Below are 12,256 nucleotides of genomic sequence, written 5' to 3'. Positions count from 1 at the left end.
CAGAGAGATCCAAGAACTGTCTGGACACAGCCCCATGCCATGTGCTCTGGGATGGCACAGCTCGAACAGGGAGGTTGCACCAGATGACTCGCTGCGGTCCCTTCCAGTCTGACCGATTCTGAGAGTCAGTGATTCTGTGATCTTCCCAGCCTAGCCCCGCTCCCTGACTAAGCTCGCCGCACGACACAGCAGGCCGGACTGACGAGAGCCCGGGGCGCCCAAGGGAAGGCGACGCACGAAGCACAGCGACGCCGCTCCGCTGCAGGCCGTCGGAGGGCCCGCAGGGGGCGCTCAGTGCGGCGCCGCGCCTGCCCCGGCGCTCGTGGGCGGAGAGGCGGAAGCGGCGGCGCGGCCATGGCGGCGGCGGGCGTGGGGCAGCAGTGGGTGCTGGTGGAGATGGTCCAGGCCTTCTACGAGGTGCGGCCGGGCGGGAGTCCCGAGCGTGGCAGGGCGGCGTGAGGGCGGCTAGGGGCTCATGGAGCGGGGAGGTATCGCCGGAGCTGCCCCGAGGGCGGTGGCGGCGGGCGGTGCTGGGTGGTGAATCGGGAGCTGGGTGCGGGTCGGTGCTGCGGGGATCGGGCTGCACTCGCTGAATCGTCAGGACGTGTGAGTGCACCACGGCTGTATATTGAAAATATACACGCACGTCCTATTTTTCCAGGTTTATAAAGCGACATTTAAGGCGTGTGGCAGGAACATTAAGCCTTAAGATTCACAGTATTTTACTGGAGTCAAGGTTCGTAACTTAAAAATGTCGTTTGCAAAGGAAGAAACGACGTTTAAATGTTTAGGGTTGAATTCCCTCCTGGTGGAGATCAGCTGTGCATGTTTGTACCCAGGCTTTGTTTCGTGGTGTTAAAAAGGATGTCCTGATGATAGGCGGTCTTTTTGTGTCCCTTCCTTTGGCAAAGGATTTTAAGAATGTATGCGAGGTTTGCAGTCCAAATACAGACATGCTTAGCTAATGAAGCGGTAGCACTGAGTCCAGGATAATTGTAGGCTCTAAAAAGCACAGAGACCTCTGTGGAAGTGTACTGTGTGTTCTTTAGATGTCGTGTCGTACATGTTGTGCATATATCCTTAATATGTTTGGTAAACTGAAAGCTACTCTGCAATAGGTAACATTTGTTATTTGCAGTTTGATATGCCATAGGACGCTTTACTGGTTTTAAAAGCTTGAGTTTTACTTTGGTTTCCAGATGTATGGTAAGTTCCACTTTGTCAGCAGATCAGATACTGCCAAAAATGTTGATCTATGGGAGCAGTTCAAATAGGGAGTGTGCTCATTTGTGTGCACTTTTAGTATTTTAAAAATAATAGACAGGAACCTTTTTGAAATGGAATAACTAAACATTAATACTAGGTGTCCAGTGCTGATGCCATAACTTCACATCTACTTCAAATTAGCTGTGGTGCCAGAACAAACTGATTTTTGTCCCCCAAGCACCCAAAGAAGCTAACTTTAACTTGGATCAACTCTGGTTTGCTTTGTGTATTCCCATACTTGGTGTCCACACAGAAGAATAAAGGACACAATGACAAAACTACTTGAGCTGACTGAGTTGGCTTCTATCTGATCAAAGTGCCTGTAAAACTGACAGAACCTGGCTGTAAGAACAGAATTGGCTTTCTTTGTAAATACTGGCTGTCCCTGCTGGTGGACTGTAAGTTACAGAAATGGAGAGTTGACATGACTTTGTAAAGAAGACACAGACCTTCAGGCTTTCGGGATACTTCTGCTTGTTTTGAAAGCTGCCTGCCTTCATGCGTGCTGACTGGTGCAACCGGTATTAACTTAACCGCCTTTACTCTCAGTAGTCAAATTATGTGTGGGACTGAAATAAATTATCAGTTTAGAATGTGCCTTGTTTATGAACAACAGACCAAATGAATTCAAACTCAAGTTAACAGCTACAAGTAATAGCCTCAAAACATTCCACTTTCATATAGTTAAAATTTTTACTGATTTAGAAATAGGTCAGCTGATGATCAGCTTCGGGTTTTTTCCTGAGTGTGCTAGTAGGGACAGAATGGTTGTGTTGCATCACACTGCTTAAAATAGAATTCTCTTTAGACTAATTTTTGTACTTTTGTTTTCAGGCTCCTGCTTACCATCTCATTTTAGAAGGAATTCTAATACTGTGGATAATCAGACTTCTTTTCTCCAAGACATATAAGCTTCAAGAGCGATCTGATCTAACACTTAAGGTATGATGAAAAAGTATTCCTCTTTAGAGAAACGGTGTATAGCAATTGATGTATTGGGTGTTGAACCACTGCTGCATTATAAATGTTTCTACTTTTTTTTCTTTAACTTCAGAGGGTGAGCTTACTTTGGACTCAGGAGCTGCTTATTGCTTAAATGTGTCCGTTTGTGCTTTTAAAGTAGCACTGTGTTTGAGAGTCTGAGAAATAAAAAACCTGATATGATAGTGACTGTTAAGCTATGAAAAGCTGACATTAGCTCTACTCAATGGAGGGTATATTTTAAAGATGGAAGCTGTGTTAGAAACACCCACCAAGCAAAATGAACTGTAAGATTGTAGGTGGTGGGAAAATGGTCAGTCTGTATATGTGGTGTCTATGAGTAATAACTCTGAGAGTTTAGAGTGGGTTCCATAAAAAAATTGTAGTTTAGCGGCAGTTCTTCTTTTGCAATGTCATCCCGAGAAGATAAAAAAGCCGTACCTGTGCAGACTGGAATTTCTTTCTGACTTCTGGCTGTAGACTATCAGAAATGAGTGAAGTTTGTTTTGAAGATGTCCCTGGACTAGTTTATTTGAGCTTCAGAGTAGTGATGTCCCTTATAAGTAGCATAAAATACTGAAATTTCTTCATAGTACTAAAGAAAGTTTGTGAAAGAGGTTTATGGGCATTTGTAATGGGTATATGTAATTCCCATCTGTGTTTATGTATGTTTCCATACTCTTTGATCTTATTCTCACTAAGGATGCACACTGAGGGTGCGTGTTTAGTGTAATTTGTCAGTTAACAGGATGCAGGGACTGTCGTGTAGGCACAAGTCTACAGTTGTGAGCAAAACTGCAGGCCGTGTCCTCATTTGAGGAGCACTTACTAAATGAGCTTAGAGTGTTCTCGAGAACACTTCAGCAGGTATTTATTGAGAACAGCCAGCATGGCTTCACAAAGGGCAAGTCCTGCCTGACCAACCTAATAGCCTTCTGTGTTGGAGTGACTCCATTGGTGGACAAGGGAAAGGCTACAGGTATCATTTACCTGGTCTTGTGTAAAGCCTTTGACATGGTCTCCCTCAACATCCTTCTCTCTAAACAGGAGAGAAGTGGATATGTTGGGTGGACTTGTAGGTACTTAAGAAAGTGGTTGAATGGTCTCACCCAAAGGGTAGTGGTATTGTCGCTAAGTCCCAATGGACATCCATGACAGTTGATAACCCTCAGGAATCTGTACTGGAATCACTATTATTTAATATCTCAATTAATATATTAACTAATTTAATATCTTAATTAATGGCTTCAATTATGGGATCAAGTGCACCCTCAGCAAATTTGCACATGACACCAAGCTGAGTGCTGTGGCTGACTGTCTTGGTTTAAAAAGACAGGTATCTGCTAGGGGGAGGAAGGGGGAATTCCAATTCCTTCCCTCCAAGTTACTATAATTTAGAAGATGAAAGAGGCTTTTCAGTCAGAACTATGGGAAAAGGAATAACAGTCCTTTACTAGTAAATATAACAGGACAAACAAACAACGACAACTACAGCAATAACAATAATAATAAACAGAACCAAGAACCCCAAGGGGCTTTGTCTCACAAGCCCCGGGCAGTCCGATCTCTTGGGACCCCGAGAGCACTAAGCTGAAACGGTGGAAACTCTGGGGCTGATGACTGGAAACGGTGGGCTGTCCCCAGCAGGCAGGGGTGTGTCGTGGTGGGCAAAGTGAGCAGTGCTGAAGAAGCCGCGACAATTGGACAGGGGCTGACCCCCCTCCAGCAGGGCAGGCGAGGAGTTCCAAATTCCTGGGCGCTTCAGCAGATGATAGAATTCCCAGGACCGGACCCTCCGTCAACAGTGGACTCCATGCAGCCAGCAGTCGCCCGACCGTCCTCTCCGATGCTGAGAGCAGGAAGAAGGCTCTCTCAACTCCCCGAGCCCTCAAGCCTTTCCCTCCTCGCAAATTTAAGTGATCTTCCCCCACCCTCTACACTTCTTTTGTGTGGGTCAAGTACCCTTTAAGCATCAGTATTTTGTCTCTTAGCAACTTATGGAGGGGGGAATTCTCTAGGGAAAGAAAAAAAACCAAAACTAAAGCTAACCCCCAACACTGACACACCTGAGGGAACAAGACAAAAAAGTGGGTCCATGGGAATCTCATGAGTTTTAACAACGTGAGGTGCGAGTTACTGTACTTGGGTCAGAGCAACCTCTGGTACCAGCAGAGGCTGGGGATGAACAGATGGAGAGCAGCCCTAGGGAGGAGGACTTGGGAGTGCTGGTGGGTGAGAGGCTGGACATGTCCCAGCCATGGGCACTCCCAACCCAGAAAGCTAAATGTCCTGGGCTGCATCCAAAGCAGCGTGGGCAGCAGGAGAGGGAGGGGATTCTGCCCCTCTGCTCTGCTCTGATGAGATCCCACCTGGAACCCTGCATCCAGCTCTGGAGTCCCATGGGGAAGGAATGGAGTGAGTCCAGAAGGGGCTGCAAAGATGACTAGAGTGATGGAGTACCTCTGCTGTGAGAAAAGGCTGAGGGAATTAATTGGGATTGATTAGCCTGGAAAAGAGAAGACTTAGGGGTGACCCAGGTACAGCCTTTGAGCACCTGAAGGGAGCATACAAAATGGATGGGAGGAGACTATTTACAAGAGCGTGTAGTGACAGGACAAGGGGGAATGGTTTCAAAGTGGCAGGTTTAAACTAGATACTAGGAAGAAATTCTTTACTGTGGGCGTGGTGAGGCACTGGCCTCAGGTTGCCCAAAGAAGTTTTGAATGCCCTATCCTTGGAAGTGTTTAAAGCCAGATTACATGGGGCTCTGGGCTACCTGGTCTAGTGGAAGTTGTCCCTGCCAATGGAATGGCAGGAATGGAATCACATGGACTTAAATGACCCTTCCAACCCAAATGCTTCTCTGACTGGAATCAGGAAGTGAGGAATCAGGAATGGCTGTTTCGGTTTCATGCTTGGGAGAATCTAAATTGATTGTGGGATACTTGAAGTTTGCCATCTTTGGTAAGAATACAGAGGAATCAATGCAAAGGGAGCTCCAGTGTAGTGAAACACTGAGTGTTCATATCATCTAGGAAGACATGCTGCAGCATTAAAGTGGGCCCTGATTGTCCATCCAGAAAGTATTACAGTTCATCACTAGAGTTTTCCTGCATCAGATAGTTTTCATCTCTAGTATTTTGGAGGATACATTTTTTTTCGTTTTAAAGAGTCATTCTCTCTGCAGTAGAAGGCAAGCTCTTTGCAACTCTTGGATTATTGATGACCCCAAAAAGATGAAACCTGTCTTTTCCTTATGAAGTAAGAAATTCACTCATATGTGTCTATATGCATCTTGGATTTTACCATGCAGTTGCAGGTCATCATCTTAAATCTGTGACTGACCATTTTGCTGAAGCTGAGGAAAAAGTATGCAGGCAAATCTCTAATAATGCTCTGTGGGGAAGAAAATTGTTCTGTGTCTGTTTAACTGGGGACAATAAACAACTGGGAGATTGCATATGTAGCCATGTAGCCATGTAGCTTCTACAGGTCACTGGAAGCAAGGGTTTAGAAGGGTGTCAGGAGGAAAAACCTGTGGAAATGGCTTAGGCTTAAGTAACCTTACTTTTGCAGGATGACAGTATTAAAATTCACTGTCAGAACAGCAGTTAACAAGCTTTCTGAAAAATAGAAGCATGCAAATAAGTTATTGCTGTGATACTTTTGTTGAGATTTATACAGACTTTTCTGGGGTTGAAGGGTGAAAGGGAATGTGAATACTAGCAAAAATCCAGCCAGGGATCATGAATTGCCTTTTTCATAGACTAGATACATTGATTCACATTGCACATTACAGACCCAAAAAGTTAGAGTGCTGTGAGCCCTGTTGCAGCAAAGAGTCTGACTGTTAAAGACGCTACTGGCTTATTGCCTTTATCTTTATGGCAATAAAAAATAGCATGGGTGAATGCTCTTTGTTCTGATCCTATGTTCAAGTTGGCTAGCCATGAAGGCGGTGCAAGTTAGAGTAGCTGACTGTATCATTGACTTTTGAATATGAGACTAGTGGTTGCTTTAGGAAGAACTGTATTTGGAAGGGAATGTCTTGTCTACATATAGTTAACTGAAAGTAAGCATAAATGCAGCAGTGAAATTAGTGTGAATACGTCTTCTGCAGTTGGAGGACTTAAGCAAACTGATACATTGGAATCATGGAATGATTCAATTTCTTTTTCTACAGTGTAGATATTTCTTGTGAAGAGAGCTCATGTATTTTGTGTAGGGGAATAGCTGCGAACACAGAGAGACGTGCCTTCTTAAACTTCATGAAAAATCTGCCCCTGATTGGCACTAGACTGTGTTCTGGATTAACCCCAGTAGGCTTGAACATCTCACAACTGCTCAGAAAGCAAAGGAGGAGTAAAAGTAAGAAAACTTGAGTGAATGTAAAATTATTTAATAAGCAAAGTGGAAGAAGACAGAAAACAAGACAAGTGATGTCTCACTCACCACCTCTCATGGATGGACCAATATCAGACAGTTCTCGAGCAAGAGGTGACTAAATTTCTTAAAACCCTTTTTCTGCCTTTTATTGCTGTGTGACATCATACAGTATGAAATCTATGTTTGGTTAGTTCAAGCCTGATTGTGTCCTTCCCCAGTCTCTCAGGCATGCACCAATCTATTCACTGTGGGAACAGAGTGTCAAACAGACGGTGCTAGCACTGTACAAAGGCTGTTCAGCAAGAGATACAACTTTATTGTTTTACCAACACTGTTTTGGTCACAGCACTGTGTCAGCTGTGACCAGAAAATTCCCACCATCACAGCCAGACCCAGTACAGTCTGTTTCATACAGTACAGGATTGTCTACAGCCAGGCTTCTGTGTGCATGTGTGTGTTCATCTACATGTAGAAACATGCTAGCTGTTCAACAAGGAGACTGCTGCTGATTTGCTTTCTGACTTGTTCTAGTTGGAGTCATGCTGTGGTGTCCAGTCTTTACCACACTGGAAAGAAATACTAGATTGCTCGGGTACAGCCACTGGCGACAGGCCTGCTCAGGTGGTAGAACACACTCTGCCTTTATGCTAGCCACTCATGTAATGGAACTTGAAGTTTCTTTGTTAATTATTGTTGGGATTGCTGCCAGAGTAGACCTGGCCTCAAGTAATAAATATTAATGAAGAATACAATTGCTGCACAGCCATCTTAGTGATCTGTTAGGACAAGTCAGTCCTGGGGAACAAGAAGCAGATGATACGCTGTGCAACCTAGTGCACTTAGGAGTCATGCTTCTAAAACTGTGAAGAAATCCACCCTGGAGGTGGATTTTAGGTTCAGTCAAATGTGTAGCAAGACTACTACGAAATCCAGTGTAGAAATCACCTTTCAAGTTGTGAAATCACCTTTCAACTCTTATGCTTTGGTAATAGTGTTTGTAAGTATTCCTACTGCTTCTTTTAGAAAATAGTATCTCCCAAATGGTTAACTAGAAAGATGGAGTGCTTATCTGATACTGTAAGTTCTTGATAGCTCAGTGTTTTAGGAAACATGAATAAGTTTGTGGCCATACAGGGTGCTAGACATAGATTCTTACTGGCTTTCACACAAAGTAGAGTCTGTAGAAAATGTAAGTCACAGTGAGGAGTGGAGAGGGCTGCGGAAGTTTGCATCACAGCATTTAACTGTGTGTGAAAGGATGGTGCTTTGCGGGTCTGTTTGACTTTTACTCTGCAGTAAATGATAATGATACTGAACTTTTCCTCTAAAAATCTCTGAAGTACTACTAAGAGTCACATCTTCCCATTTTTTTCTTTGGTTTTGGAATTTGCACTGCAGTAGTACAGTGGGATGCATTTTATTTGAGTGATAGTAGTCAGGAGGCTGGAAAGTTCCTGTTGGAGACAATGTTTTATGTGCAGCTAAGAAATACGTAGACCTTGAGAGCTCAGTTTTGCAGGAACAGCATTCACAGACTAATCAGATACTGCTCTATAGGGAATAGCAGAGGTAGTCTGTTCTTGTAAAGGTTTTCAGTAATTCTGAGCCACGACTCCCTAGATAGGTAAAATTTCTCATATGTTTGAGCATTCATACTTCTCTCTTTGAAAGAGAGCTGGCGTGCCCATTATTTACGCCAATTTATCCCATTATCTTACACGCGTCTAGAAATACTGTGAAATTAAAGACTTGAGGAGCAATAAATAATAATAATAAAAAGTTTTATTAATCTTTTGATGTTAATGTAGAATATGCATGTATGACATCATTTTGAAAACTAGTGCTAACTAAGGACTCTCTTCATTAACAAAATTGCTACCTTTTCTTAAGAACCTGGGTAAACAAGGCAACTTTTTAAATAATTTGTGTTGAATGTGTTTACACCCGAGTATTTTCCTCACCCAAGGTACATAGCAATTAAAAAGTGATATCCACAACAGAATACAACCACCGAAATCATTGTATATGTATGTGTGGGTGTCTGTGTGTATTTAGATAAACAGATTTAAGATGTTTTTATATATAAATATGCACAAACAAATTCAAGATTCTACTACATGTAAGGTTAGGGTTCAGAGAACCAGAAAGTCTAAAGCTAAGTGTATAAAAAGTTATGTATATTGTAATTTATAAACTCTGTGTTAGATAGTTATAAGCATTTTATAGATTATATTTTATATATAATATATATAATATATATTAATATAATATAGATTATATTTATGTTTATTGTGTATTAGTCATAAAACAAAATATATACACTTTATAATGTTACTTATATTTTATTTATTACCTATATAAATTAAAAGTAATTTTAAAAGGGCAAGAGGAAAAGTTGAGGTATGAGTTCACGTAAGCTGCAGTCCAAGAAAGTGGAAACTGAGAGTTTTGAGTTCATTGTCTTCATCAAGTAGATGTTTTCAGGGCTGCAAACTAAGGAGAAATATGCAAATCAACTACATATTGAGGATGTTACAGTGTGAATTAAAAATACGATTTCTCTGTACGTTTGAAAATTAACTTTTTTATTGATATTGGTGTGAAATTTTACCTGTCTAGGAGGTAAAAGATAAAAGTACTCTAATGTTGGGTCACTGTGTGAAAGTCTGCTTCTGCCCTGTCCTTTTGTTCAGAGGCAGATGGTCGTGTTTACCCTGAGCAGTCGGAAGGACAGGCCAGTGTACTGCAGTATTTGGTGAATGGAAGGAAGAAAGGGTTTGCACTGTCTCATATGCAGTGGTGGGTGGCTAGTTTAGATTGAGATTGGTGCTCTTTTTAATCGTCAATATCTCCAGTGCCCTCCTCTGCTAAGAACTCGTGGAAACAGTTGACATAAGATGTGAATCTACAAATATTTTTCTAAGTCCACAAAAAAGCAAAATGCTGTGTAGTAGATGGGGAGAATGAATGCGAGCTAGAATTAATGAAATGGGGTTGTTTGAAAGGACGATTACACTTCTCCTGTATATTCTAAGTTGTATTAAGAGAAAAATTAGGATGTTGCTATCTTTCATCAGTGGCTTGTGACCTGTGCTGTTAAGTTTGTGTGCCACAAAGATTTTAAAGGGAAGAGTAGAAAGTTCTTATGAATTAATGTGAGTGGGGGGTAGAAATACTGATTAGGATTGTTCATTATGTTCATAGATCTTAACTGCAATTGGAATGTGCCAATTTACTGTAGTTACAGTGTCTTATCTATACATACTTCCTTTCTTATGGCTAAACTCTATGACAGAGGTATTTTAATTGAGCTTGTGTCCTCAGTAGCTAAGCTGTTTGATGATATTTTGCACACTTAGCAAAAAAAACTTAGACTTTAATGTAAAAGCTAAACACATGCTTAGACAGTTTTAATTCTGCTTTCTTTGAAGAAAATTAATTTTATGTTGCCTGGTCTGCCTTAAAATGTTCAAATATTCTGTGTTCAGACCTCAAACAGAAGAAACACCATGCTTCTGAAGCCCTTCCCTCTACGGCATTTGATGTCAAATGAAGTTTTCCAGTTTATCCTTCCATAACTGACAGGCTGCACCCACTTCTTGCCTCATTTATTCTGCTGCCTAATGAAAACAAAACCCAATAACCCTCCTCTGCAAAAACCCCAAACCAAAATGAAGCACAACACCTACCAACAGCGCTGTGCTCCAAAATGAACAAAAAGCTCTTGATTCTAGATACACTATACATTAGGGATTTGGGGCCTTTCAACAACTACTGTAGCAGCAGAGTGAAGGTTGCATGAGCATACGTCCTGCTTTATGATTGTCAGAACTCCTTTTTGAACTCTTGTGGAAAGTTGTAACATCCTGCTGGGCAACCGCAACTCAGGATATGGTTTCCCAAAAGCATCAGCCAGTCTAGGTTGGGGTTGGGACTCTTGTTGTGGGTTCTAATTTAGATATATATCCCATCCTGCTTGTGCTGACTCCAGTTTTCATCTGGATCTGAATAAGGGTTTTGTCTGATTTTGTAACTGCTTCTGCCAGCACAAGGATCAGGAATGTTTGGATAGAAGAGGACTGAACAGTAGCAGCTGCTGGCTTACAGTGTGACGTAAAACGACATCTTTGATGTTTTTATTTTCCACCCAGATAGGATCTAGAGATTCCCACTAGTGTTGTGAGACGAGGATGGAATTTTCTCTTGGGTTGTGGCTCCACTTTGAGATTAACCTGAATTTAGGTACTACTTTGAAGATGAACGTGCGTTCAGTATTCCTCCATGGTTAGGTGTAGGATATGTGGCTTAGTAGTTGTTGTTACCTATTCTGAGCGCTTGACAGTTTTTCTTCAGTGTATCCTTCTCACGTATTTGTTATTTTGCTAAGTATTTTAATGCCAGTGTTACTGAAACAGCACTATTGAAGACTTGAAAATGTAAATTGAGGCAATATATATTAAATTTTTATGTAATTCATATTCACATAAACTGTAGAGGAGAATTTTCATATTTAACAGGTTGAATGGAACACCACTGATTAAAATTTGGCAGGGATGTCTTGTTAGTATCTCATCTCTTGATTATTGTGGAAGATCTTTAATACACACACACATTTGGTCCATGTTTCTTTATATCTTATTCCCTTCCCAATTTAATAATTGCAAGCATCTCATTCAAAGATCCTGAGATAGTATCAATTTTTAAGTGTCTCAGAAAGGTGATGTACTACTGTACATGATTTCTAATATGATTGTTATCAACTGTTTATTAGTACATAATGTATTTTCTAGGTGAATTCCCTTCTCAAACAGTATTTCTTTTCTCCTGATCAGGAAAAAGAAGAGTTGATTGAAGAATGGCAGCCAGAGCCTCTTGTACCTTCTGTGCCAAAAGATCACCCAGCTCTCAATTACAACATTGTTTCGGGGTAAATGTAAAACTTACTTTGACTCAAATACTTAATACCGATATTTTAAAGCATATTGCTCATTAAGCATTTCCATATCCTTAAAACCTTTCATAAATGAATTACACTGCATTTTTGTAGAGGACTGAATTTGCCTCTGAAAAGGTCTTGGTTTTGTAACATTTTCAAGACTATGTTACTAAGAAAATCTTTCTTACTTTACAAGTTATCCTTTTTTCTTCCCCCCCCCCCCCCCCCCCACTGGGGATGGGAGAGGGAGTGGTGAATCTTTGCCTTCATTGTGACTCTCTATTGTTTGGTCATTATGGCTCTCTGTTGTTTGTTACTAATTTGTTTCGTATTTCCTGAAAACATGGACTTAGACTCCAGAAGTGGATACCAGCTTCTTACATCATTAATCACTTTAAAAAAACCTTACTTTTTGTGTAGCCACTTGACACTCTGCTGTCATTTAACCCCAGCTAGGCAGCCAAACCCCATTCACTCCCCCATCAATGGGACTGGGTAGAGTTTGAAGGGTCATGGGTTGAGATGAAGAGTTTTATAGGGAAAGCAAAAGCCATGCAAACAAGCAAAGCTAAGCAAGGAATTCATTCAGTGCTTCCCGTGGGCAGGTAGATGTTCAGCCATTACCAGGGGAGCAGGGCCCATCACATGTAACAGTTACTTGGGAACACAAATGACATCATTCCAAAC

The 12,256-nt window shown here is 41.5% G+C and overlaps 1 protein-coding gene across 4 annotated transcripts in view; it reads left to right on the top strand.

Moving 5' to 3' along the window:
- The first annotated feature begins 319 nt into the window (after positions 1 to 319).
- The window catches only part of SPTLC1 (serine palmitoyltransferase long chain base subunit 1), a 43,286-nt gene continuing 31,349 nt past the window's right edge, over positions 320 to 12,256 (top strand). For 3 of the 4 annotated variants that reach the window (XR_005704448.1, XM_040090472.1, XM_058424182.1), the window contains exons 1-3: positions 320 to 417; positions 2,101 to 2,208; positions 11,466 to 11,560. Coding sequence is in view for 2 of the 4 variants with exons in the window: in XM_040090472.1 (XP_039946406.1) it covers positions 355 to 417; positions 2,101 to 2,208; positions 11,466 to 11,560 (266 nt within the window). In the remaining 2 variants the exon portion in view is untranslated. Of the gene's footprint in view, positions 418 to 474; positions 489 to 2,100; positions 2,209 to 11,465; positions 11,561 to 12,256 lie in introns of those variants that run through there. The other variant, XM_040090473.1, reaches the window with a different exon arrangement.

Source organism: Hirundo rustica, chromosome Z (genome assembly GCF_015227805.2).
Source record: "Hirundo rustica isolate bHirRus1 chromosome Z, bHirRus1.pri.v3, whole genome shotgun sequence".
NCBI lineage: Eukaryota > Metazoa > Chordata > Aves > Passeriformes > Hirundinidae > Hirundo > Hirundo rustica.
This window is presented reverse-complemented; position numbering and strand designations above follow the sequence as displayed.